The sequence below is a fragment of the Haliotis asinina genome, chromosome 8, assembly GCF_037392515.1.
Source record: "Haliotis asinina isolate JCU_RB_2024 chromosome 8, JCU_Hal_asi_v2, whole genome shotgun sequence".
NCBI lineage: Eukaryota > Metazoa > Mollusca > Gastropoda > Lepetellida > Haliotidae > Haliotis > Haliotis asinina.
This window is the reverse complement of record NC_090287.1, coordinates 25,355,863-25,381,909: the sequence shown is the minus strand read 5'-3', so window position 1 is coordinate 25,381,909 and position 26,047 is coordinate 25,355,863. Positions and strand designations below refer to the sequence as shown.

The window sequence follows — 26,047 nt, the reverse complement described above, 5'->3', positions numbered from 1 at the left end:
GCTATTTAGAAAAAGAATTATTAGATAAAACCGTTAGCTGGAGGTTTCAAACGAAATATGTCTGAGCTTCAAATATTCAACAACACCTGGAAATTGGCCAACACATGGTGTTTAACAACATTGTAAACATGAAAGTTAACATGCATTTACATCAAGTACATCAGCAGTGAAGTGTCATCAGGTGTACATTTTAGCTGCTCCTCCTGGTTGCATCTGGAATATTGCTCATTTTAAACGTCATACCGAGTTTACATCACAATATGATTTGAATGACATCACCACTGCTGATGACACAACAATACAATTGTGTCTGATATCTGTATGTGTCAATATGCAGCAAAAAGTCTTTCAATTTCCAGGAATCAAGTACCATTTAATCATGTTTTTCAACCAATCAGATAAAAGAACACGATGACTTTTGGTTTACAATAATGCATAATGCATTTTAAGCAACATTGGACCTGTTCATTATGACAATCAGGTTGATCTGCACAAGATTCAGTGTAGGATCTTCTGCCAGTTTTTTCAATATTTTGGCATGACAAGCAAGGATGGAAAACACACACCACTCCACCAACCCATGTACTGGTATCTGCTCCCAACTCACCATACTGACCAGGTCAGCCCTGGCTTTACTGTTACCAAACATGGTAGGGAGATTGCAAGCCTGGGATTCCACCACATAGCTGGCAGCAAGAGCAGTAGATTCTGCTTCCTGATTGGTCAGGCACTGCTCCAGGAACTTTGTGACCTCAATTTGAAGTGCAATTGTCCGAATGTGTCTAAAATATATAAACAAAATAGCTGATTTCCTTGAACATATTTTGCAGTTTGACCAACATTGCATACCATTCAAAAAAAAAAGGAGGGGATATTGGATTTGCAACATCAGTAAAATGTTGATGAAGCCAAGGAGGACACTTGATGATGAAGAAAGATTGAGGGAAAATGTGACAATTTATTCCATTCCTTTGGAAATGTTTCACCTGTATGGATATATCATACTTTTTCTTATATGCATTGGCATTGGTTGGCTGAAGGCTCACAAAATGGAACATCCCCAAAATTGTTTGGTGGTATATAACACTGATATCCAAAGATATCTATAACCAGCAGATATCTATAACAGAACATGTATAGAAAGATTGATTCAGGATTGTTTTACATTGCAGCAACTAAATATTCAAGTCTTGATCATGGGATAAGAATGAAGATTTTATGGATATCAACTTCTTTATGAGAGAACACAACGTTTCGGAGTTAATGCTTTAACTCCGAAACGTTGTGTTCTCTCATAAAGAAGTTGATATCCATAAAATCTTCATTCTTATGTATTTACACTTCTAAATGACATTCAAAGACTTGATCATGGGAGTATCTGTCCACTCCTAGATGCCGACTTACACACAATCAGTCAGATTTCAAAATGAAATCTAAAAGGTCACATGCAATGTAAAAAACAAGTTTGCAGATTCTGATACCTTTCATCATGTCCTTACTGAAACAAATCATCAAAAATGCCCATTCAACCTATAAAGTTGAAAAAAAAGCACTTGGGGAAAAAGTGGTTTCAGCAGCTATGCTGCACTGTGCTGATAATGCATAGGTTCGCAGTGCTTGAAACAGTATTCCTGCTCGGAGTATGAGGTCATGACTGTGAGGGTATGATCATGTTTGGTCACTGGCAAATATGGCAGATGGATACGTAATTATTCATTCTAAACAACGTTGTTCACTGTGACAATGGTCTAAGGGAAGTAACTCTGGGACAACCACATTGACAGAAATTCACTTGGCCATGGTCTAAGGGAAACAACTCTGACATTACTGCATCAGTGGAAATCCAGACCACTGAATGGCAGGAAAGTGTCCCCACCATGTTTCCTTTTGCACGAATAAATTAGTGATCACGTATCTTGACATTTTCCTCCTACATTCCAGGTAATTATGACTTTATCACATCCACTGTTGATCCTTACGCCACATGTTGATGAACACAAATGTATATATGTTAAGTAACATGTGTGTACTGTAAATTTAGCGATATGGATATAATGCTATCTTACTGCGTCATTTTCCCGCCAGTAGCAAGAAGTACTATTTCAGTAAATATTTGGAGTTAGAGTACATATATCGTCAGTATATCACTGTAAATGCATTTTAAGATGTATTATTACATTTCCAAAATGTCTGAATCATTTGGTAATGTTGTGGGCATAATTTTGTCAATTTGATATAACCTGAATCAGCTAGGCAATGAAGCATTCGTAAAACCTACTTACAATACATTTCTATGCATCAAAGGGAGATAATCGGTGTATGCATGAATATGGTTACAGTACTGCTCAGACGGCTGAAAACTCGTCTGACAGCACAATAACAATTGTTTTGAGGCTAATTATGGAAACAAACAACCATTTAGTGAAGAATATAGGATTCATTATTATATTTTGATTGTCTTCTGTACAAAGCAACGCCTATTACAGATAATTGATAAACTGAATGTAATACTGACTTTATCTTGTGGAAATATTTATGTTGTACATATTTCCCTCATTATTCTAAACAAGGCCACATTGTCACTGCTAAGCCCTGAACCAGTTTCACATAAGGGTGCACTTTATAAATATATTATCCGTTGAGCACATGTCACGGACATGAACATGTTTGTTGTGTTGGATTATGATATATGGAGAGTGTCCCCACCATGTTCACTTTTGGAAGAATATGTTAGTGATCACTTCTCTTGACATTTTCCTCCTATATTCCAGGGTGGGTCACATGATCTTGGTTGGGTGCACAAACAAGTAAATAATCTACTCGGTACATAAAAAACAAACATGTTGATTGTGATAAGCAGATTCTGTCACAGAGAAAACTCAATTTCTGATTTATTCACACCTATATGTCTGCCTGCCTGTCTGCTAATGACAATATGAAGTGTACAACTTCAATCATTGACCACATGCAATTTGAAATTAAACCAACTGGGCCATAAACAAAGACTCTGACTGGGTTAAAATATCATGAATAAGTGATAACTGTGTTGTAATTATGTTTGATTTTTTGGTTGCATGTGACCTTTATCTAAACACTCTGTGGAAATCCATTCAGCCCATTGAACCCTCACAGAATATAATATATATATAGTAAGATGAATAGGACGTATATCAGGAGAAAAATATATACTGGACAAAACAGATTACTGGAATATTGGTTTTATTATGACTGATATTTTATCAGTGTGTCAATGTGTAGATAGATCATTAATCCTAATTTCAAAATTTACATATATCCCTCACTATTTTTGTCTAGTATATGAAGATCTGATTGTAGAAAGACATTTAGCACTTGCAACTCACTTAGTGACTTCATCTGGGGTGAGGACAAGCCTGACAGCCGATTCCGTGTGTCCGCTCCAATCTGGGCCCTTCCTGATAGAGGGGCTGCTATTTGGGTGGCGGACACTGTCCCACTTGGAAGGGTCCAGGAATGCCTGCATGTGTTGCTGGGCCAGGAACAGGAACTGTAGACGACCGGCAAGGTCAAGGTAACTCTGAGCCCCACGTTGGTAGAAGTGCGTGATGCAGGTCATGGCCGCTCGTATGTAGTCCTGGTGAGAAAAACACATCAACTTCCCGTTGGTCGCCTCTAATGACAAGCACAGTCACCTTTCATGGCAGCCATGGGTTGCTGAAGGCCTATTCTACCTACCTACCGGGTCGAGTGAGTGAGTGAGTTTTGTTTAATTTTAAATTACTTTTAACAATATTCCAGCAATATTCATGGTCGGGGAACACCAGAAATGACCTTCATACATTGTATCCATTTTCGGCATGAAACCCAGATTTTCAGCATGCTTAGTGAAATGAAAACATCAGTCAAATTATAATAAGACAATATGTGTAATTTAGTGTCATGTGACATCACTTACAAGAGGATATTTTGAAGATGAAAGGGTCGTTGGTATTTATTACATGAGGATGGAGGTAAAATATACACCATAACAGAGGATGAAAAAAATTACAAAGAAACTATCCAGACTTGAGGGACATAAATCAACAAAAATGAACTTAAAAATATTGACAAGAAGAATTTGAGTTCAACTAGACAAGGAAATGAGGACATGTGAAAGATTATTTTATATTACTACGAAAGGGCACCAATAATTAACCTCAAAACCATTGGCCAAAGCATCATAAAAGTGTGAGTAAGTGAGTTTAGTTTCACACCACACTCAGCAATATTCCAGATATATTGCAGTGGTCTGTAAATAATCGAGTCTTGATCAAACAATTGAGTGATCAACCGCATGAACATCAATCTGTGCAACTGGGAAGTGATGACGTGTCAGCAAGCCCGACCACCTGATCCCGATAGTGGTCTCTTATGACAAGCATGGGTTACTGAAGGCCAATATTCTAACCTGGATCATCACATGTATCATAAAAGAGACAAGGTATGATGAGATGAAGAATATTGACTCTCTAACCTTCATGAAGAGCTGGACCTGATGCAGGGCATTGAGAAGCTTGTGTTTCAGGAGATATTTACAAGTGGCAGTCAGGTAAGGGTTCCACTTCTCCAAGCTGGCATCCAGCATCAACATCTGGTCCAGCAATTTCCCCAACTCTCCAGACATCAACGCAGACGTCAGCAACGCCTCAACAAACACCTCACTGGAGCATCTCTATACAAATACAGAACCAACACAGCATTGAGCAAGAGACCAAACCTGTATAGTATTTTCTTAAAGGAAAATATATGCATTCTAATGGTCTTAAACTTGGAAATTTTACAGATGTTATGTGAAACAGCATCTATCAAATTTGAATTTCTGCCGAATTCTGCTGAATTTCAAACAGCAGGATAGAATTTTCATAGGCACATTATCATAGAAAATATGATATTTCTAATTTACCAATACTGATACTTTTTGAAGCATATGTCTATAAATAGACAAAAGTTACAAACACTGCTGACAATAAATATAATTTCTTAATGAAAACTGAAAAATATAAAGGTAAGCACTTTCCAAACTGAACTTTCTTCATCCAGTTGTCCATGCAACAGATGAAGGTCAGATGTTTCAGTAGTGCACCTAGATGCCTGAAGTCACTAACCCTTAGACCACATGGTATACGGTCTCTCAATATAGTACATGGTCTCCCCATATGGTATATGTTCTCTCCATATTGTATATGAGGTCTCCATAAGGTATATGTCTGTATGGTATATGGTCTCTTCACTAACATACTAACTCTACTCACATTTTTCAGAACAAACTGAGCTGCTTTCATCCAGTAGCCGTTGCGACGGAGGAAGGTCAAATGTTCCAGGAACGTGCCATAAGTGCGGAGGTAGAAGAGACACTCCTGGAACTGGGTTGTCTCAATGCTTCCTTCCTCACTGTGACTCTATGAACAAACATATGATGGCATTAATTTTCATTTACATGCATATATATGTTTGTATATATATGTGTGTATACTGAGTAATGTATTATCTGACATTCATACTAGGGTGTAATTTTAATATCATGTGTTTGTGTTGGGTAATATAATATGTCTTGCATGAGCATTAGGAGATGAGTAACCTTTGAATACAGAGGGGAACATATATCATCCTCCAGTTATATTTGGGAACATATATATTCAACAACACACATCATTTTGAATTAAATTTGTCTACATCTGAAAACACATGGCCTCTGTGAAAGAAGTATCTGATGACTGTGGATACTTTTTTAAATCAGTTTATCACAGAAAATAGAAGCAACAGTGCTATGAAATGACGGCCATATATGAGACAAGAATTGTAGTCGAGTTTGCAAATCAAGGAATACACACACAAAGTGACTGAGGTAATGTATAAAGCATGTTCAGGGAATTTTGTTTCTCAATTATTCTTACATTAACAAGAACATATTGAACTATACATTCTTGACAAAAACAAAAAATGGTTAATTTTTTTAATCCTGTTTATGTTGTATCTTCATTAATCATACATTATCACTCTTATAATTCTTATAAGATACAAGAATGGTTAATTTTTGTATCATGTTTGTGCTGAGACATACATTCTTATAAGATACAAGAATGGTTAATACAGCACTTCACTGACTTGTGATTAGTAAAGCAAGGACATTGAAGCATGACAGACTCAGAGGGAAGGATCCACACTAAGCATGACCTTACGACTCACAGCTGAAGGCCGGTTGATGAGACTCTTCATGGAAGCTGGGCTGGACAATAGTATCTGGATCTGATGAAAGACTCACACCACTCAGAAACTACTATGATTTTCAACACTAAGGTTGGCTTTTTTTCATGTAGTTTTTAACTCATTCAATGAAAAGAGATGGTCCAACAATGATAATTTTGTTAGGTTTATTGATGATATATTCATGATATGGACACTAGAATAGCAACATCTAGAATTGTTCCGCCACTATCTTAATAACGCACACCCCGCTGTTAAATTCACGGCTGAATTCTCTAGAAACAAAGTCTCACTTCTAGACACATGGGTCTTATACAATAAAGACCTCCACAAATTGGAGTTCACACTTCATTGTAAAACCCACCGACATGCACTCCTATTTGTTGTATAGATCATGTCCCCCCCAGACACATTAAACTGAAAGGTCCTTTCTGTCAGTTTCTACAACTGAAACGCATTTGTTCAACATCCATGGAGTGAGTGAGTGAGTTTAGTTTTACGCCACACTCAGCAATATTCCAGCCATATGGCGTCGATCTGTAAATAATCGAGTTTGGACCAGACAATCCAGTGACCAACAACATGAGCATAGATCTGTGCAATTGGGAACCGATGACATGTCAACCAAGTCAGTGAGTCTGACCACCCTATCCCATTAGTCGCCTCTTACGACAAGCTTAGTCGCCTTTTATGGCTGGCTTGGGTTGCTGAAGGCCAATTCTACCCCAGGACCTTCATGGGTCTTAACACTCAAGGAATATGATAAACACAGCCTCATTCTCATGCACTACTACCTCAAATGAGGTTACCCAAGGGAACATATACAATAGAATAAAAACAGGTCTGATTCGGAGGATAGAAGCGCTCTCTTCTCCTCCCCTTTGAAAGAAGTCGGAAAAAATGATAGCAACTACAATCATGAACATGGAACTCAATGCCATTGTCAAAGAACACTGGCACCTGCTAAGTGGCTCAGACAGCACACTTCCCCACACTGTAGATTAGAGCTACTTTGACCTATCCTAGACAATTACCACAAATTAGTGGACAAATTGACAGAGTGAATATAATAATTTGCAACATCTGCAAAACACTAACAGATAGTGACAACTTCACAAGCTCTGTCACTGGAAAGGTTTTCAATAAAAGAAGCTACACTTGCCAGTCTTGCAATGTAGTTTACCTCCTTACTTGCTAATGTTGCAAGAAACAATATGTTGGTGAGACTAAAGATCCAATTAACAGAACACTATTCTGATATCACCCACAAGCGTGAAAATCTGGTTGCACTTCACTCCAACAAAATGATTTAAAATTTGACATAATTACAAAACTCAGAGAACACTTAGACTCTGGACAAACCACTAAATAAAGAAGATCTCTTGAATTACGGTGGATTTTTTAGCTCCATATATTCCAACTGCAAGGACTCAATGACAGGATTCTTGGCTGAAATATCCTTTTCGCCATTTCTTGTTTTATTTCTGATATAACCAGTCACAATCCTTGTGGACAATCACGGCACCCAAAACTAAATATTGCAAACACACTCCATAATCTGCCATCTTACCCACCACACAGCACCAGAAATCCTTAGATGCCCTTTGTTACCAACACATCAAGCAACCTGATGTCAAGTTGTGATGTCACAGACAGTCGACATCATAAATGTCCACAAAGTACACTTGCACCTTGAGTCTGATTAAATTCTCTAGGAAGGACAGCAAACACAACAACGCTCATCATGCTTGCAGCATATGTGCCAGAAATTACAGTCATAAGGACGAGTGTATGCACATTCGACGTGCTCACAGTTCCAATCTAGAGGCATCGGAATACTGGGAAAGGGTAGGCCCCATGATAAACAGAAGCCAACCAACATCAACAGTCAAAGCCGCTGCCCATACACCGGACCGCCTCTGGAAGCACCCAGCTGCCAAGGAAGCAGTTTACATGGGATTCCCCTAGTCCCACCGTTTAGCTATTGGTCATTCACAATCGATGAGAGCAAACTTATTACTGAACCTTGGGCCGTCGTCTGAGCCCCAAATCAGGACATACCTAACCATACCCGACCCAGGGAGCTAGGATATGCCACCCTGGAGCAACACACAAGGGCATCCTTAGGACTTCAATGCTACTGACAATAACCGAATTGGCAGTTTGAAAGTGTGACCACCATCTAGTGAGCCATGGAGCCTCAGTGCCAAAGGTTTATTCATATAACACCTTTGCATTCAATCATTCATCTAATAACAATAAATTATATAGAGTACCTTCGTCTTTCGTAATGTTATTTTTCCCTAGTTATCACTCCAATGACTCTCCCTCTTCAGAGACCCTTCCCCCAACTAACAAAAACACAAACTCTGTGTTTTACTCACTCTTTATCCATATAACACTCTATGTAAAAATACAAAAGCCTCTACAATTACTATTGTGTTGAACAACACTCAAACAACAATGCTGCAAAATCATAACAGTTCTCACAACAATCCCAAACAGGAATCAATACACTCTAAAACACCAGAGTGATTAATCGGATCATCAAACTATGTTTCCAAACACACAGCGAAACAGCGCCACAACACCCCCATGGGGCATCCCCTACTGGCAGGCTTTGCTGTCATGATATCACAGTAAGAGAACATCCTTGTGATGTCACCAATAACACTACCACCAAGACTCTTCTGTATATAACAGCATGCACCCCCACTGTACCTCCATCTGATGAGTACACGCACACCCACATACTCTCTAGCCAATCAAACCCTGTGCAGTCTACTTCATGGCCATTTGTTTGAGTGGCATTTAGAAGTTGGTGTGATTTCCAGCTTCTTAAATAATACATTGGTTAAAGCATTCACTTGTCACACCAAAGACCCAGGTTCGATGCCCATATATGTACAATACATGAAGCCATTTTCTGGTGTACCCTGCATGACATTGCTAAAAAGCATTAAACTGAAGTCACTCACTCATTAAGTAGTTGGAATACTGGTGAATGGGATGTCAAAAAGCATTTGCTATCTCTCTCATTCAAGGTACACAAATGAAACACTCTGACAAATCTAGTCATAAACTGAAATGTATCACAAAAGGAATCAAGCAACCATTGTTACAAGAGTCAAGTTCAAAGCAACCAAAAGAACCTGTTTTCCACCAAATGTCTTAAACATAGTAATAATCAAGTAATTGTGAAAGGTTTTATATAAATTATTAATAGTGACATGCAAATAAAAAATAATCATACATAAAGCAAGTACATGCCATGCATATAGAAATATATTAATCATTTAGATAATCCAAGCAAGGAGCAAGGCAGCATTAGTATCTAGCAAACGGTCTCCAAGAATACATTTTCTGCAGATGAAGCTAAGTTATGGACGTTGACTGTGACCTACCTCTGTGGTACCCGTGATGGGCATTGATTCAAGGTAGTCCACTATCTCCATCAGTAGACGCGATGAAGGGGTCAGCTGATTCTTGTCATTCGGACTCTGTTGGGAATAATCAGAAAACTTTCCCTGATCTAGTGCCTAGATAAAGTGTCTATGAATGAGAAGTGATGAAGAATCAATTAAACACAAAATGACTTGGTATGACTTGAGCCAAACATATTTTAAAACTTCACCTCTCTTCAGGTATCTCCTTTGGAAAAATATCACTTTCATAACAAATTGTTAATCAGTGCATTTGCATAGTGCCCAATATGTACTGCTGCCATTGTGTGTCAAGGTGTCACATACTGTACAATGCTTTAAATGTGGTACCAGTGATATTTGCTCGATAAATTGTAGTACACCCCTTTTCAAAGTAATGCCTGTACTACACCTCAGTAAGACCTCTTCGCAGGTTTACTTTTTCCTAACACTATCTCAACATCAACATTCAAATTCAGATGACCTGTAAGCGTCTGAAATCAGCTGAAAAATATCAAAAAGATCAAATAAAAGTGTAAACTGTTTTCCCTAACAGGAATGGAACCACATACCTTCAGGTTAATAAACACACTCTCTACCTCACAGCCACCAAGATGACAGTGATAAATTATCAATTTTTGTTAGGCCTACTATCATTACAGTGATTTACTAGTGCATCAGTTACTGTTATGTAGCTTCCTAACATGATCATTCAATTATCCATCACTGATGGCTTATATTTGTAATAAAGGACTCCTCCTTGGTTATGGTTGGGCAAGTAAGACTCGAGACCAGACGTCAAGATAAGACCGAGAACATGTCACCTCAGAGTCGTGCTTTATCCTACATGTATTACCTTGAGTGTGTGGGAGAACTTCTCCTTGGCCCCAGCATAGTCCCCTGTATGTAGACAGGCCATGCCCCATGCAGCCCACACTCCACCTGTGTCCAGGCCACACTTGGTGGACACCTCCATTGCCAAGCGCAGACGCTCATCTTCTATCAGTTTGTCACGTAGGCGTCTATAAATCAAATATGGACGTCATAACAGACTTAAAAGGAGTTCTGCTATGAAGTGATATTTAAATACCAACCCTCCATTTCAAAGTGCAATGTTTCAGGTGATTTCTATTTCATAATGTGTAAATCTACACTCATCTAAACTTATCTCAATATTAGAAAGAACAATACCAAAACATTAACATCTTCACATTGCATAGTCTTTCAAATCAGTGCTTTTCACTTTCCAATTCACTTTTATTTTTCAGGAGGTGGGGATCCTTTTCATCTATGGCAACATGTTTCAAATTAATTCCCAAACAAGATTATTTCCAAACAAGATGGATTATAGTAAATACTTCCACTCACATCAAATTAATCTCTTTAAAAATCAGATTGTTAACAGCATAAATGTTTTCTACAGTTTTCCCAAACATGCTTGTACTGACCTGACAGTGTCGACCTTGGTGAGTTCCTTGATAGATGGCAAGTCTTTGTAGTTGTCCCCTACTAGTATCTTGAGTAGGTCGACCCGTGTCTGGTACATGTCACACAAGCCCACACCCTGGTTCTCCCCACAGTGCAGGAATTTCAGCTTGGCTTGGAATAACAGCTGACGCATCATACTGGGGGAGAGAAACCGTTAAGGATGACACAGTATGTCCATTTTTGCATAAGCCAAGCTCTTGAAAAGCTATGCGCTTGTGTAAAATATGCACACAAAAATCATCGGATTAATTAGTGTTTTTGAGTACAAGTATACATTGAAAAATAAGAAATTTTAACAACACCCTGCATACAAAGATAAATATAATATGTTGAATTTGCCAGGTAAGAAACCTGCAAGGTGATTAAACCCCTAAAAACAATTATTCACTGGTTGACCTGCCAATACTTGATTATCTCAGAGATTTGAGTTTGTTTGTGCCTAACACAGCACTTACAGATATTTCAGGTATATAACAGTGGGATGTAAATAATGTAATCGTAGTTATTTTAGCATAGGATTAATTTTCGCACTTGTGTGTCAGTAATCATAACAAGTGAAATATTCATGGTCAAGTCATAACAAATACTCAAGTAGGAAGAGCCTGCAATTTGTTTATTCTCCCAGATAACAATGTCAGAACAATATATAAAGGCACAGAGGCTTATTTACTGGTAATAGCGATCACAATCAGCAAATGTTTGTCATCAGTTTTCAGTTAACTGATAGCTCATTACTCATAGTCACAAAATCACCAAAGTTCACTTACGTCAGACACAAATCACAATGTTCAATCAAGTATGACCCCATTGCTGACTAGGAAACACGATTCAGTCATGGTGGCCATATTTGATCACTGCATGTCTATTGGTTGTGAAAACTTTGTGATGGATATCATCACTCAGGTGTTTGAAACATGCGAAAAGAACAACGGTCTTTATGAACTTTCTGTGAAAACTGCACCCGGTGAAAATATATACAATTAAAATAACTAGACCAGATAATCCAATGGGTGACATCATGAGCAACAATCTATAGAACTGACATATGATAAAATGCATTAGCCCAGTCACCAAGTTTGACGACAAATCAAATCAAGTCAATTCCTACAAGAGTTTGCAAAAAGTCTGTATACAAAAATATTTTTTAACCAGATCATGCAAGTCCAAATTGTGACATAGATGCTGCCTTACACTGGTATAAATAAAGTCATTTAAGCACTTTACCTGATAATAAGGCTGTAGTCGACTTCTGGGTTAGGGACACCAGGAGATATTGGCTGCAAGAACTCTGACAGATAGTCACACATATGCAGCATCTGCTGGCCACACTCCTTCTGGTGACTATGGTTACCAAGGATGGAGATGCAGAGTGAGACACTCGGCGCCTTAAAAACAAATGGAAACTGTCAGTAAACATTATACAAACACTACAGGTGACAGTTTAAAGTGATTAGAACTATTCATCCAGAAAATATAAATAAAGAACTGGATGACTGATCATTCTCTAGGTAGGGTAGTGAGTGAGTTTAGTTGTATGCCACACCCAGCAATATGCCAGCTATATGGTGGCAGTCTGTAAATAACTGGACCAGACTATTTAGTGATCAACAGTATGAGCACTGGTCTGCAAAACTGGGAACTGATGATGTGTCAGCTAAGTCAGTGAGCCTAACAAACTGATCCTGTCTTACAACATGCATGGTTTACTAAAGGCCAACATTCTAACCCAGACATTCATGGGTATCATTTCATAAGGCTTCAGTTGCTGAAAATACTTGCATTAAGGAATTGGGGCAGACAGATTTCTGATATTCCTTACACAGTCTAAGTAAACTTAGTCTCAGTGTATTTTGTTACACTACACCACTGAGTCTAACAAAACCTAGTGGAAGGTCACGTCAGGTAACCTTTGAGCGACCAATGACCATCCAATCAAACGCAAAATGTTTAAAAAGATTTAACCAATCAGACAACAGCTACTATTTAGTTATTGGAGGGATTTCAGGTCACTGACACAGATCTCTCCACAAACAAAAATCTGCATATAACACTGTCATTTGACCTGCAGTATATAAGCTTTGGGGTTTCTGTCGACATGGTTACCCTTACCTAATATTTCCGCAAGACAACATCCTTGAATATTGCCCAAAACACTATTTTCAGAGACTGTTTACTCATTGTTGTCATGGTTGTACATACGCCGTGTGCATCACCCAGAAGAGAGCGTACGCTAAATAGCATTCGGAATCGTTCGGGTATGAACCTTTTTGAGATAAAAAGTTCAAAAGGCATGTGTGAATGTGCACTTTTGCGATTTGGTAAGCTGTGTTCTGATTGGTCAATCTCAAAGGTTACCTGATGCAACCTTCCATAAGGTTTTGTTAGACTCAGTAGTGGAGTGTTACTTAGACTGGTCCTTACAAATATTAAATGTTTAGGTTTCACTTTAAATAAGGCCAGGTCAATTTACATCTCTCGATCAAAAGACATGAAAAGTTCATCAAATAAACTTTATTAACAATCATAAATGAAGTTCATAGTAAACACAGAGCAAGATATGATGTACCTGTTCGTAGTAAAACTCTTCCCTGAGTTCACTGTCATGTGTTTCTTCATTACGCAGCACCCAACTGTCTGCTACTACCATTTCTGAAGGCCGGCCCGCACCAGGGAAGGTAACTCCGCTAGTGACCGAGCCATACAGTGAGCCACCTGGACTCATCACACTCTCTCTGCGCTGACTGTAGAACTCTCCCTGGCTCTTGGAATCACTGGGCCAAACAGAACATATCACTGCATTAAACACTAATGTCCAGTAAATACTAAGTGTGTATTTACATTGATGCGGGTACAGATGACATTTTGAAAATTTCAGCATGGTTGACAAGCGATTCCATTACCTGATAAAGAATTCATCTACTATATTACGCAAACTGAGTGCGTTAACTTTTACGCCATTTTTAGTAATATTCTGGCAATATAACAGCAAGGACACCAGAACACATTGTAACCATGAGGGGAATCAAACCTCGGTTAGTCAGCATTATAAGCGAATGCTTTAAGCACTAGATTAACCTATCCCCTACCAAATCATACAGAGTAAACTTGAAATCTAATGTCATGCCTTCAGAATAGTAATATTTATACCCAGGTCAATCAAACACATCATGTTTGACTGACAAACAAAAAAAAAGATTTGAAAATACTCACCAAACAGATATTAATGATGATGTTTGCGACATGCAAATGTAGGTTTGTGATTGCTTTAGAGCCTCTATGGATGAAACTGTCATTAGTTCTAACAAAAATATTTTTTACTTTCCTGAAAGTATTAGAGCATCTAAACTTTGATCAATGAAACTGATTTACACAGTCTAACAAAGAAAATAATTCAGCAGACTGTACGCATGTGTCCTATTGTTGCTATTGTTGATAATCAGATACCAGGGTAAGTTCATGATATCAATAAATTTTCACCTGTATCCAAATCTCTGCTTGTAACAGTCATCACAAGTCCTGGAAGATTCACCATCTATAATTGTCCGCTTGGAGGAGCAAGTGGCACAGACCACACGCCCACATCGACGACAGTGGTGACGTCGGTTAAACTGAAGGAGAGGAGTGTCGGAAAGTGTAGTTAGTGAAATCTGTAGCATCACTATACCATCACCCACCCTTGGCTCCATAAAACAAAAACAAAAAACTACTACTGTCATATGTATACTGTAAAAGCATATGAACTGTTCTTCGGAGTCTCGTTAACTTGCTGCATATTTAGCCACAATACAAAGAATGAACTACAGTTACAACAAACTAAAAACAGTCGTCGCAATGAGATTATAACAATTGTACATTACTCCACTCCATGCTGCTTCAAAAGGTCAGTTATTTAGTTATTGCTTCTCCACAATTATGTAGTACACTAGGGTAATAACACTATGAACACTCTAAAGATGAGGACAAAGGCTGACAGGACTCAGGATGGGATGTATGTAGGTTAGTTTTATGCCACATTTCACAATATTCCATCAATATCATGGCCGGGGACACCAGAAATGGGCGTCACACACTGCACCTATGTGGGGAATCAAACCTGAGTCTTTGGCAGGACAAGCTGATACTATAACCACTAGGCTACCCCACCACCCCATAACATACTATATCTCTCAAGGCATACCCTTGTCTACATGGACTGACAGTACACAGGATGTGACATACATACCATACTGAATCGCTCATTGCACACCATGCAGTTAGAGGCTGCAGAGTCTGGGACCCAGTCCTCTTTGGCTGGAGGATGAGCAGGCATCACAAACTTGGGCACAGCTGGATGTGGAGATGATGACTGTTTGCTGGGGCTTGCAGCTACTGGGGAAGATCCTCGTGGCTTTGGTGACACTGTAAAAGAACAAATATGTCCTACAGAAAGACATATGAGGTGGAACAATAGTTTCAGTTTCAGCAAAGGTAGGCTGAGGTTTTAGAGATGTATACACATCATCCAAGTTATCATCATCTAAATCTCCAAACAGAGACCACATCAGTATACAGTCTCAGCTCCAAACTGCCTCATTTTTCGTGCACCCTCATGTCTCCCAAATGACACAGAAGGACTATCCCAGGAATCCCTGTGTCATGAAGGTATAACACACTCACTTACAAAACAACAGATTATCGTATCTGCCACTTCAACTCCCCTTCTCCTCACACAGATGGACTCTCCCAGAAATCTCTGGCCTGATGTCATGAAGACATTATGCATCCACTCATAACATTTCCTTACCTGCCCCCTCTATACCCTTTCTCCTGACACGGATGGACTCTCCCAGAAATCTCTGCCCCTGTGTCATGGAGACATCATTGTCTTCAGTCCTTCCAGAACTGCTAGATCCTGCACTTTGACTTCTCTCCTTCTCTGTAAGAACACAACACCCATAACTACAAGTCACTGTTCAAATTGTATAGCCAGTATGTTACCACAGAGTTGTTTACTAAATGTCAGGATATCGTAAACCTTGTATTGCCATCATAATACCTACAGTCAAGTGTTATTTTGTCCTAAGAATGTGATGTCTTACAAAATGCTTTTGCATCATTAAACTTGCACGACTGTCCTGCTGAACTGGTCAACACGTACCCGACTCGACACACTGGACAACCATGACCTCTACAGCCTTTGTGGCATATGTCTCCAGCAAGTGGTTGAACTGGTCCACACTGTAGCGGAGAGAGGCTGTCTTCACAAGGAAGTAATCATGTCTTATCTTCTGGAAGACTTTTCCTGCCAGGTCAGACTGAAACGTGTGAAAAACATCAAGCAATAGTCTACACAAATCCAGATGAAGATCTACAGAAACTTCTACTTATTTTCTTCTGTTTTTCATGTCTGTACACAGAAAGATTCACTTTGAGTGAGTGAGTGAGTGAGTGAGTTTGACATTGGCCCCTTTTAGCAATATTACAGCAATATCACAGCATTGAGGACAGTCTGGGAATAAAAATGTTGAGTGTAAAACCGTGATCCCTAATATTGTTCTATATCATATAACGATTCTCTTTGTATATGTTCCATCTTTTGTTCAAATTTCAATGGTGATGGAATCTGGATGATAACATTGTTTTGGATAGGACAACCTGGGTAATAAAAAAATCGCCCTATTCACCGTTGAAATTTTTTTTCTGTGATCCCATATATTGGTTAATAAAAACATAACACGTTTAGGTCATGTTGTCATTATTTAATCTAAGATCTCAGCCGAAATAATTCAACACATGACATTCATCCTTCGTAATTTCAACTGCCAAAGTAGCATAAGCATGAAGTCAAATTTTTCGTACATCATTATCTCCCTTGTATCCATGACTACAAATTAGTGATTTGCTGAGGTGGACATTGTTGCAACAGCATCAGCATGAAAAATACCTGTTTTGCAATGCAATTTTATTTCTAAACACACAATTTCACACCATACTTTTCTTTAAAAAAAACCATAATACACTTTTCTCATTAATATTGCCTATCCGCCTTCCATATAATTTACTCCCACTCAAATTATGTATTAAGATTACAGTACTAACTTAATAAGGTCTAACGAAATAATGCAACACTGATTAAAATCATCTCTTGTGCTCTCAACTATCCAAACATTATTTCAAGTAAACCACACAGATTTATAAGATATTATGAGCATGCTTTATGAATATCCTTTGCACCACTATGTGATTGAAACCAGTACCACATGCAACAGTTTTCAATGTACAGAGTAATTGTTTACATTGCATATATACATAAATATTAGTGTTCCTTGTTTGGAAGCTGTTTGCCTCAAAGTATTAACTATCCATTTAAGGCAAGTCGTATGGGACAATACGTCTTTTATCGCATCAATGAGAAGCCAAAGTAAGTGCATATGCCCCATTATCTTTAATATAGGGCAAACTATTGTTGAAAATGAGTGAAAATGTGCCTTTAACTGACGCACAGAATGTCGGTGAGATGGCACTTAAACACACTCATGGCACAGGAGTAATGCAAGCAGCCACACTCAACATACATACACAACACTATGAAAGTTTAAGCTTAATACTCCTCCAGTAGTAACAGATCTAATCTTATTATGATTAGCAGTAAGTAGCAAACCTCAATGTTTTCACAGCAGACAACTCTCCTCACTTTAACAAAGTGCCTCCCTTACACTGATAAGTGGCCTCTCCTCTCCCATGCCCCTGTTGCTTCAGTAAGTATGTTATCAAGTCAGAAACAGAAGCTGATATAATAATTGAGACATTTTACAACCCACCAGTATACAATATATTACTTTACTAGCATGAATTTTTGTATTGTGATTTTTTATCTGTGCCTTTTGTCCTGTGACTTTCTTTCCTATATTCATGCAGCCATGCTGAGGCCCATTCACCTGACCTCCAACATGTATGCCTACCTTCATGTTCATAAGTAGTTGCTCCAGGATAAGATGAGGTGTTGAGATGAGGTGGGAGTACTCACGCCTGATTGATCTTGGTAAACACAACAGTGCCTGCAGAAGTCAGAGTGACTGAGTAAGTTTAGTTTTACACTGCTTCTAGCAATATTCTGGCAATATCACACCAAGGGACACCAGAAATGGGCTTCACACATTGATTGTGTGGAATTAAACCCAGGCCTTCAGCGTGATGAGCAAACGCTTTATCCGCGAAGCTACCTCATCACCCCTGGAGAAGTAAAATATCAGTACAATGTTTTCAAGTAAGAGTTAGAAATGTTGTACCAACATCTTGACACAAACACACAATCAACACAACTTCAGACAACATGTGACCTTAGTCAGTGTAAATGAAACACAAAATAGTAATGTAACTTTACAGTCCTTAAACAGTTAGACTATTTACCCATGCAGTGGTTGGTGTGTAGTTAGGCAATTTACTCATATGAATACCCCTGTATGTCTGAGTTTCAGCAGGCCATGACAAGAGATAGGCAATAAATCCATACCTTTGCTCCTATATGTCTGAGTCTGAGCTGTCCATGACAACAAATAGAAAAGTCATCTATAACCTAGCCCCTGTAAGTCTGAGTCTTAGAAGCCCATGACAAGAGTTAGGCATTTTCCCCATAGAATTGCCCCTGTATGTCTGAGTGAGCAGCCCATGACAACAGTTAGGCAATTCATCCATACCTTAGCTCCTATATGTCTTAGTCTGAGGTCCTCTGTCTGGCTGTCTGTGAGCTCCGTCTCCAGCTGGTTCAGCATGTAGCTGGTGAGGAACTGGATGTCAAGATGGCTTGATAGCTTCTTCAGCAGACTGTTGCAGATGGACAGACAGATCGATGACTGTTTTTTCCTCATTTCCTCCAAGATCTGAAAGTACAAGTTCCAACTGCTACAGACAATAGAAACAAACATATGAAACACACACACACCTGTTTCAAATTCACACTTATAATAAAAAAAAGTCTTGAGAGGTCTTTGAATGTCATTACGATGTGATACACATAAGGAAGAGAGGTTTATGGATGTCAAATTCTATATTAAGAGGAACACAATGTTTCAGAGTATATCTTCACTACTTCATCATTCACCCGGTGAAGGAATACGGACATTTATCACCAGGAGATTTTGCTTGTGTTATATCATTTTGACAGTAGATTTAGACAATGCCCTGATAATGCTAGAACATCATGAACTTGATAACATCACAATGCTATGACATCGTCACACCGCAAATCTAATAGCAGTGCTATGTTCACAGATGTACATTTTTCAGCGAAAAATAACAAAGAATGATTTTGGATGATGAATAGAATCTCATCCTTGTGTCTAATGATATAAAATGATATATAAAGACTCACTGATAAAGGTAAAACAATCAGCTGAGAGCCTCATATATTTGTTACTTGATAACCTCGTGTTAAAATATTGGATATTTGTCACTTGGGTGAGATTCTCTATATACCTCTGAACGATATATATTTAGACTGGAAAGAACTGGGAAGACTAGCATGAAGACTAACATAAAGAAACTTTCTTGAAGTCAGTGTGCTGGTGACCTACCTGAAATGCCTTGGCTGTGTTTGGTTTGTCGGTACCGAGCAGCGATATCAAGTGTTTCTCCTCTATCTCCTGTAAATACATAGCACAATGCCACACATACATTAATGCAGGCCCTTCACATGGAACTACTACACGAGGTAATTCATTGGTTTAGGTTTTATACAGCTTTCAGTACACATACCAGTTTAAGGCTCTGGGGAAGAGGATGGAGTTTACTCCAATCTTGGATCATTTCAAAGTCGCCAGTCCGCAGCAGGATGCTCAGCACTTCTTTTGGAGAGGTCCCAGAACATGTGACCACTCTCCTCCAATCAGTGAAGTTCTCTAGAGCAGAATGGTACTCTCTTGCTGACTCAATGTCTTCTGATCTGACAAACTCTACTGTCCGCTTGGACAGCTTAAACTGCAGGTTCTTTACACTGTCTGTCATCTGTGTGGAAAAATCACTACAACTGTAAGTGAGAGTCTTTACAATATTTCTGGTGTCATGTCAGCACACTTCCTACCTTGCAATGGCTGATGTCACTTTGTAATTTTCCTCAGGATGTACTTTTGGGAACACATATTGCATTGAAAATGGAGGGAATTCTTTTTCATATTTGCAATCAGCCCTTTCTTTAAATCAATGTCTTAATCGAACAAAGAGAATTCAATATCCATGTACATGTATCAGGAAACATTACGGAAATATAAATACTGGAAGGTCACAGGCATTATCAGTAAACATTCCTGGAAAAGTTTCACAACTGAATAACATTTAGTACTCACTAAAAAGTTTATCCATGTTTTTTTAACACATTTAGCTAAATGCTAAAAAAAGCCAATGCCATCATATTTCAATTACAACTTACACTGTCAAAACAATTCTGAAGGCATTTGTCAAAAACTGACACCATCATACTCAACATAGATTTACTAAGTTGGATACTTTAAAACTTCAATTCATAGTGACTAGGTCAAGCTCATGAATACAAAGTCACTCTGTATACTTGTACAGAGAAGGGCACATGCTGATGTTATAACAGTCCAGACATTGTTTCAACAAAACATGCTGTGGTTTCTAGCTTTAGGCACGGCCATTTTGTATGAGATGTGCCAGATTCATTTTATCACATTCTATAAGGCATGAGAAGGAGTTTATGATTACTGAGTGAAACAAGAAACAACATTAACTGGTGACAAGAACAAACAACACGTCAAACATCAAAATTCTCACCCTGAGATAGACTTTAAGTTCCTTCAGTTTGTTTGATAAAGCTGTCCTCAGTTCTCCACTCACTGTTTGAACCATGCAACTCTCCACTAGGTCTATACCATAATCCACTGGGAGACGACCACACACTGACAACACCGATCGAGCTTGTGAGTCAGGGCAGTAGAACCGCCTCAACCTGTTGACAATCTCGGGACTGTTCGAGTTATGTTCAGACTCTTCTTCTGCCCAGCAGCCTAGGACGAAGTCATAGAGAATCTGCCAGTCGCGGCGCTGCTTCATGGTAATCTCTGGAATACTTTTCAGGATCAGCAAGATGGCTGACCACTTGCGTCCAACCAGAAGTCTGTTGATGATGTCCATGACAACTTGCTGGAACTGTATGCTGTCATGAAGGCTAAACATACATGTTTTCACACTGTCATCAATCTCATTTGTCACAAACTTCAACACCTGGTCACTGCTTGAAAGAATATCGGGGTTATCTGCTGCTGCTAGAGGAATGATATAGTTGAGCAGGTGGCGCTGAAGGATGGGGTAATCGTCCATCAGCCGCTGGTAACGGTAACTACGAATGTCGACCAGGCTAATGTCTGACATGCTGGTCGTGCGACTCTTTACACTGCTGGACTCAAAATGGTCATCTTGCATCTGGTGCTCAATGTCGTCCAGTTCATCAGCACAGACCAGACTGACCATGGTTGCCACCAACACCGAGTCCATCTTCACATAGTCCAGAGTAATGGGAGTCAGCTGGTATGATGGTGTCTCCACCACAAAGCTGCGATCACTTTGCTCCAGGAAGCTGTCCAAAGAGGAATCCAGCCCCCTTGGAGGGGACAGAGAACCAAGAGGTGTGGAGTGCACAGAGTCCTTAGGCATAACAGACATTTCAAACAAAAAGGAAAACTCAAAGACATAGTCACTGACTGTAAGGATAAATGGTTGATCCCCTGGTCCCATGTCTTCTGGAAATTAAGACAACATTTATTAATTGATTGCACACCTGCAAATCAGTCAGAAAATATGTTTTTAACATATAGCACTATACTTACTTCACAATTACAAATTACAGTAATAAAAGTTAACAAATATCAGAACACAATACAGCTGTGATGTTGGTGAGTGTGACAAATATCACATGATTTCTGTGATAAACTTAGTTATAGATGTATACATGTACAGCTACAAGAATTCCTTTTCTTAACTGCACCGTTTAAATTTTTGTTCACTATGAGAAGGATATCAGCAAGAAAAACAAGAGACCTCACACAAGAGACCTCACATAAGTATTTTCAATACAGAGTAATCTCCCTTCATCTTCCCCAAGTTGTCCCCACCTGTACTTTTCGCTGAGCTTTCATCATCCAACAGCTGTTGAATGTGCTCCCCCTTGGCTTCCTCTACATTTGATACAATGAAGTTGATAAGACCTTCTATACCAACACTATCTGCATCCGACGCCTGGCTGAAGTCCTGCTTGTACCAGGACAGCAGTGAGGGTATTGTCACCTGTGATGGAGGATACGGAAGTTTATCACTTCTTTGAACAGTACTACAGTTATATCAGGGCATGTCAGTTAAGGAAGGAGGAAACGCCAAGGTGATGCAGACCTTGGACATGTACTACAGTTATATCAGGGCATGTCAGTTAAGGAAGGAGGAAACGCCAAGGTGATGCTGACCTTGGACATGTACTACAGTTATATCAGGTCATATCAGTTAAGGAAGGAGGAAACGCCAAGGTGATGCTGACCTTGGACATGTACTACAGTTATATCAGGGCATGTCAGTTAAGGAAGGGGGAAACGCCAAGGTGATGCAGACCTTGGACATGTACTACAGTTATATCAGGGCATGTCAGTTAAGGAAGGAGGAAACGCCAAGGTGATGCGGACCTTGGACATGCATTATGCTGTTGAAGCCTACGAGCATGAATATGGTGTGAACAAATGACTGGGTAACCCATGCTCTGTATGTGGGGACAGGAAACACTCAACTTAACTTGGCAACATACTGGACACTATCAAATGAATGAGGGTTGATCACTGGCCTAAAATGCATGATAAAAGGGAAATGACCTGATAACACCAACACTAGACTTAAGCGGTCTTCACACAACAAACATTCCAACAACTTCACCAATTTCAGCGTTGTCAAACTGTTGTCGAGAAATAGTATCGGTTTCTATTCTCAACAACTTTTTCATCTAACCTTCAGTACTCGAGTTTGACATGTGAAGTGTTGTGAAGTGAAACTCCTGTTGTTCAGAAACGACAAATCAAAATTGTCGCCTGGCCACACCAATAGGGACATGACCCTCAAATGACACTTAAGTTTGACAACATATGTCTGACATGTGAGAGCATGAGTTTGACAACTTTTAAAATTTCAACAACATGTGTTGTCAAATTTTAGTGTGCCATGTGAAGGCCACTTCTGATTTGCATGATAGCAGTTCTCAAGACAAGACACGTTAGCTTGACAAGTGACCTTCATTGTAGAAGGAGGCTGTTGAGACATTTATTAAGACTACATATTAGATCAGTGTGTAAACCACATCCAGAATATAAAGAGTAAGGAAATCTCTTCAGCATGCTGACCTTTCTAGAGTTGATATCTACTTCTACTGTGTGATTCAAGTAGTCTTTCATGGCAGACTCCAGCTGGGTGTCAATAGTCTCAGGGCTCAACACCTGTGAGAATACAAATGAGAAGGAAGTCAGTAAGGACATTTAATACCTACATTTTCTAGAATTTTTTAGAATTAGAACTGGTTTCTAGCCTAGAATTAGTAACCTATGCTTGTCATAAGTGGCAGCTAGCATGATCGGGTGGTCAGGACTTGTTTGACATGTCATCATATCCAGGTGCATTGATCTATGATGTTGATTACTGGATTGTCAAGCCCATACTTGAATATTTACAGACCACTACCATATAGCTGGAATATTGCTGAGTACAGTGTAAACAACAAACATTTCACAGAACACATTAATCGATAATCAAAACACACAATATTTCACTATAAATGGCATGTATGGACTATCACCTACCACATGATTGACAGCTGATTGAAACTGCATGCAGAAATCATCCACTTAAATGGTGGTGGTCAATAAATAACTCAGTTTGGACCAGAAAATCAGTTGACAATCATGTCTGATAACAGGTACTACACATTAAGGTACTTGATCACTCGAGCCCCCTCTGTCTACAATGTTTGAGTGTACAATCTCAAACTTGCCTTTTGGCATCACCTTCAGTAGAAGATATGGGCCAGTCTTTGTTGGCGCTTGCTGGCTGAATGGTGTTGACATTCAACAGATATATGGAAACTACCAGTTGTTACTAGTTTCTCACCTGTATTGGTGGGCAAGAGATATTCACTTGTATTGGTGGGGAGGAGTGACTCACCTGCATTGTGGGGAGGAGTGACTCACCTGTATTGGTGGGGAGGAGAGACTCACCTGTATTGGTGGGGAGGAGTGACTCACCTGTATTGGTGGGGAGGAGATATTCACCTGTATTGGTGAGCAGGAAAGACTTACTCATTGGTGGGCAGGAAATACTGAATTGGTGGGCAGGAAAGACTCATCTGTATTGGTGGGGAGGAAAAACTCACCTGCATTTTTCGGGAGGAAAAACTCACTTGTAATGGTGGGGGGGAGAAAGTCACCTGTATTGGTGGGGAGGAGAGACTCACCTGCATTGGTGGGGAGGAGATATTCACTTGTATTGGAGGGGAGGAAATATTCATTTGTATTGGTGGGGATGGGAGACTGACCTGTATTGTGGGGATGGGAGACTCACCTGTATTGGTGGGGAGGAGTGACTAACCTGTATTATAAACCTAATTCTGATCACTGCCTTTAATGGTCATTATCCTTTCTACTTGCACCAATACCCGGTAAGAGGTTTTACTCCCAATGTAAAACCTGGGAATAGGTTTAACTAGATTTAAGTAAAACCTATTCCCAGGTTTTACTAGGAGTAAACCCTCGTCCCGAAAGTACCGGTTTGGAGCGATCAGCCACCGAAATCTGCATTCACAGGAAAGGAAAAACAAAAACTCTGACAACAGTGTTTTAATTGAAATTGAACGTCATTGTAACACTTCCGTGAGCGACAGTTTGTGTTGTACCGGAATCTCCCTCTGAAGTAGGAACCGACACTGTCGCAGACGTCTGAGTTTTCTTTGGAGCTGAACATGAGAGAACATCTGACGCCATTGCTTGTTGTTGATCACTGGTTCTCTTGTAAACCCTCACTGCCTCGCTTTTGTGACCTACAATAAAAGAATTCATCTTGATAAGTCATTTCAAATTGTACATAACCGTTTGAAAAGCAATTTATATGATATTGTAATCGCTTTGCTTGGGGCCATCATTGGGATTCGAACCCGGATCTTGGCATGTTAACCATAACACATGTTGACATCACAAGTTCTAGCATTTAAAATCGCCAAATTGCAATTTGGCCCAGTCACTTCAAGTTTCATTCGTGTTTTGCAGATATTCATTGAGTTACATACCAGTTTGTTCACAAATCTGTTGCTCGCTTATGTTTGCCTCGTAGAGACGGGTAGCAGCAGTGCATCTGAGCGAGTGGTTCGTTTTCCTTCCTTCAATTCCGGCTTCAGCACATATTCTCTTCACCGTTGTCTGGATTGTGTTGTGGCCCATGGGCGACTCTAGGTACCATTTTCCATCCTTAGGTTTCTTCATCGGGGTGAAGTAAAACGCATTTGCTCGAGTTGAAGATGGTAGGCTGGAAAGTTAAATTGTGTTGACATAGAATCAATTAAGTATGAAATGTTTGCATTTGTCATTTATATGCCCCTAAACCAATGCGTGCAATCATCATCAGGGAGTAAAATTATAAGACAATTTACATGCAGTATGGGTCAAGTCACCCGCATGATGTGATTAAATGAGTGGTATATCTAAAGAATGTATAACATGTATCAGAAATGTATCAGAAAACATCTAATACATACCAAAGTGACTTGTACTTCATGAAAAGGCGCACATAACATCGTTCCGGGTTCTTGGTATTTTCATACGCTCGCACCTTTTTCTTCTGCAGTTTCCTGTCTTTCACTCCCCCGGCATTTGTCTTAGAGACGTCTTCCACATACTGCAGGTACC

The 26,047-nt window shown here is 39.3% G+C and overlaps 1 protein-coding gene across 1 annotated transcript in view; it reads right to left on the bottom strand.

Annotated features, from left to right (window-relative positions):
* LOC137294407 (uncharacterized) overlaps positions 1 to 26,047 on the bottom strand; it is a 55,498-nt gene that overhangs the window by 5,281 nt on the left and 24,170 nt on the right. Inside the window, exons 19-39 of the mRNA XM_067825410.1 lie at positions 23,501 to 23,593; positions 22,238 to 22,409; positions 20,901 to 21,865; positions 19,866 to 20,114; positions 19,685 to 19,753; positions 18,809 to 18,991; positions 18,074 to 18,169; positions 16,270 to 16,426; positions 15,916 to 16,047; positions 15,355 to 15,530; positions 14,610 to 14,740; positions 13,699 to 13,903; positions 12,357 to 12,517; positions 11,093 to 11,269; positions 10,501 to 10,666; positions 9,627 to 9,722; positions 6,205 to 6,264; positions 5,271 to 5,417; positions 4,493 to 4,690; positions 3,363 to 3,613; positions 608 to 782 (exon numbers count right to left, since the gene is read on the bottom strand). Coding sequence (XP_067681511.1) covers positions 608 to 782; positions 3,363 to 3,613; positions 4,493 to 4,690; positions 5,271 to 5,417; positions 6,205 to 6,264; positions 9,627 to 9,722; positions 10,501 to 10,666; positions 11,093 to 11,269; positions 12,357 to 12,517; positions 13,699 to 13,903; positions 14,610 to 14,740; positions 15,355 to 15,530; positions 15,916 to 16,047; positions 16,270 to 16,426; positions 18,074 to 18,169; positions 18,809 to 18,991; positions 19,685 to 19,753; positions 19,866 to 20,114; positions 20,901 to 21,865; positions 22,238 to 22,409; positions 23,501 to 23,593 — 4,059 coding nt within the window. The remainder of the gene's footprint in view (positions 1 to 607; positions 783 to 3,362; positions 3,614 to 4,492; positions 4,691 to 5,270; positions 5,418 to 6,204; positions 6,265 to 9,626; positions 9,723 to 10,500; positions 10,667 to 11,092; positions 11,270 to 12,356; positions 12,518 to 13,698; positions 13,904 to 14,609; positions 14,741 to 15,354; positions 15,531 to 15,915; positions 16,048 to 16,269; positions 16,427 to 18,073; positions 18,170 to 18,808; positions 18,992 to 19,684; positions 19,754 to 19,865; positions 20,115 to 20,900; positions 21,866 to 22,237; positions 22,410 to 23,500; positions 23,594 to 26,047) is intronic.